The 2240-nt window shown below is 34.4% G+C and overlaps 1 protein-coding gene across 1 annotated transcript; it reads right to left on the bottom strand.

Moving 5' to 3' along the window:
- Nucleotides 1-6: 6 nt before the first annotated feature.
- LOC144477785 (uncharacterized) lies at nucleotides 7-2212 on the bottom strand. The gene is made up of 3 exons (XM_078195522.1): nucleotides 906-2212; nucleotides 512-631; nucleotides 7-435 (listed from the first exon to the last, which is right to left on the bottom strand). The coding sequence occupies exons 1-3, from the start codon at nucleotides 1044-1046 to the stop codon at nucleotides 304-306; spliced, it is 393 nt and encodes a 130-aa protein (XP_078051648.1). The 5' UTR covers nucleotides 1047-2212; the 3' UTR covers nucleotides 7-303.
- Between the last annotated feature and the right edge of the window lie 28 nt (nucleotides 2213-2240).

The raw sequence follows: 2240 nt of genomic DNA, 5'->3' as shown, positions 1-2240 counted from the left end.
GTCCGCCACCTTGTAAACAAAAGTGGACAAATTCGGAAGAGAAGTAACGATTACTCAAGCCTCGAGGCTCGCATTTATGGTTTCTGGCAATCCTCGACTATAAGAACGAGCCGCAAGGCTCAAGGTGAGCACTAATTGAGGAGAATTTATTGCATATCAATTACAAGATGCGGCAATGCAAAGGTACAGAGAAACTTTTGCCACTTATGTCAAGAATTGGACGTTCAATAGTCGAAGATATATCACATCCGTAACATTTTACTTTTCACTGTCGACAGAACTATAGGTGACATATTGTAGAAATCACGGAGTGATACCTATATATATGAGGGTTATTCGCCTCCCCCTTTCCATGTGTCTCTTTAGCATATCCTGTTCGATAGGATCATTAAATCTGTTAAAATCGTTTTCATAATTTTCATACACAGATTTTACCTAAAGCCGCATGGAAAAACAATATTATAATTGTGAAAATTGGAAGAAGAAGAAACTAACGCGTTTTAGAACTTACTGTTGAAAAGTTGACCACAAAACTAAGGTATCGCAAGAGACATAAGAATACCGGAGCACTGTACGATAATGCAGTAACAATATTATATGACGTTGCTTCTACTGATCTTATCGTTGATAGCTAAAAAATATTTAATTTACATTTAGCAATTTAAAATCTTTTAGGGAATAGTATTTTTTGTCACGCCATCAAGCAGTTCGGTCCTTTACATAATTACACAAATCGAATATCAATATAAAGTTGACTAATACTTGCTGACCAAGAAATTTTAATTTACTCCAGATTTGTACGTTTTGGTTCTAATAAACAGAGCAACGTATATATCATATACGCTCTAAGGGTTACAATCATTTAAATGTGTTTTCACTTATATCACTGGTAAAAGGTTGCATACCTGAATCCCTATAATTGACAGGTTAAGAAAGGTATAAGTTACTCTGCCAATCGTGGTTATTACAGATTGATCATATGGCCAAAGTCCAGTACACGATAAGAGCACACTATAAGAACTGAAATTCTTTCGAAGCAAGTCCATCGTGAACAATGTTAAAGAACGTCTGCGCGAAAACGTCGCAGCAGCGTTCGATTTCACCTCGGTTTTGTATATTTCATTTATGCTGTTTCCTTTCCGTTTACCAATTTAAGTCAAAGGAATTACACTTATGTCGCATTACAAGCTTTCTTTTGAAATCGATCGATTTCTGTAAGACTCGAGAGGAAGCATTTAACGTTAAAAATTTATAACTCATTCTGTATCGTTGTTTGCTTCTACTGTTTATTCCCTCCTGTGAAAGAAAAACCGAGAACATATTTTCCCTTAGTGACATCGTTCCAATATTGTTCCAATATCCTGCGATCATTTCTTCCCTTAGTGATGTTGTTCTAATAATGTTCCAATAAAGTCTGCTCACGGGATATATACTTTGTCGTGTATAACCGTCATTGCGGTAAAATTCGTCGCACGATTGAATAAAAATTGTTGGGAATTCTATATCACAGACATCTGAGTAGTTGCTACAATATTAAGCAAATGTGAAATTATAATTTGCAAAACTTGTATTTAAAAGTTGCTAATACAATATTTGATGATGGCCGAAGAATGGAAACTCCGAGGAAATGTTACGGATGCAGTCGATATTGAAGAAGTGAATTTGTAAAAAGTGAGAACATGTAACTCTCAATGTCTGTTATGAGTTATTTTATTGTTTTCATATATCTTGTTTGAAATAACAAACCGGATCGTATCATTCGTTCGAAAATTGCTGGTAGATTATTCAATGATGACCGACGAATGAAACTCCGAGTTGTAAAAATAGAAGACGTGTTTTTCCATACACGGTGATTTAAACGTAGTAAAAAATTGCAATAACGAATTGATTAATATTTTTCTCTATTATCAAGTCTTCGTTTAAGGCTTTATCGAGCCTGCCTGACTCGTAACATGAAAACTAAAAAAAGAATTTAATCGCATTATTTTTTGTTTAACTGTCTTGCATATTTTTAAAGACTGCCACCATTCAAAACAAACCCACTTATATAAATTATGATTTTAATGTCACCTTCAGCAATACAAGTAACATTATTGAGTAATAAACACTGCAGTTATATAAACTGATAAGGACAATTTTTTCTACAATACTGCATCGGCGTTAACGTTCGTTATGAAAGTGTGCTCTTCGTACAGAGATATAACATTTTCGGGACACGGTGTATTTCTATGGTATCTTAC

The sequence above is a fragment of the Augochlora pura genome, unplaced genomic scaffold (assembly GCF_028453695.1).
Source record: "Augochlora pura isolate Apur16 unplaced genomic scaffold, APUR_v2.2.1 APUR_unplaced_3697, whole genome shotgun sequence".
Lineage (NCBI taxonomy): Eukaryota > Metazoa > Arthropoda > Insecta > Hymenoptera > Halictidae > Augochlora > Augochlora pura.
This window is presented reverse-complemented; position numbering and strand designations above follow the sequence as displayed.

Coding starts and splice junctions, on each gene's coding strand:
- LOC144477785 (XM_078195522.1), bottom strand. CDS start 1,046: ATGGACTTGCTTCGAAAGAATTTCAGTTCTTATAGTGTGCTCTTATCG. Junction 632..905: donor TGTCAATTATAGGGATTCAG/GTATGCAACCTT, acceptor AATATTTTTTAG/CTATCAACGATAAGATCAGT. Junction 436..511: donor TTGTGGTCAACTTTTCAACA/GTAAGTTCTAAA, acceptor ATGCGGCTTTAG/GTAAAATCTGTGTATGAAAA.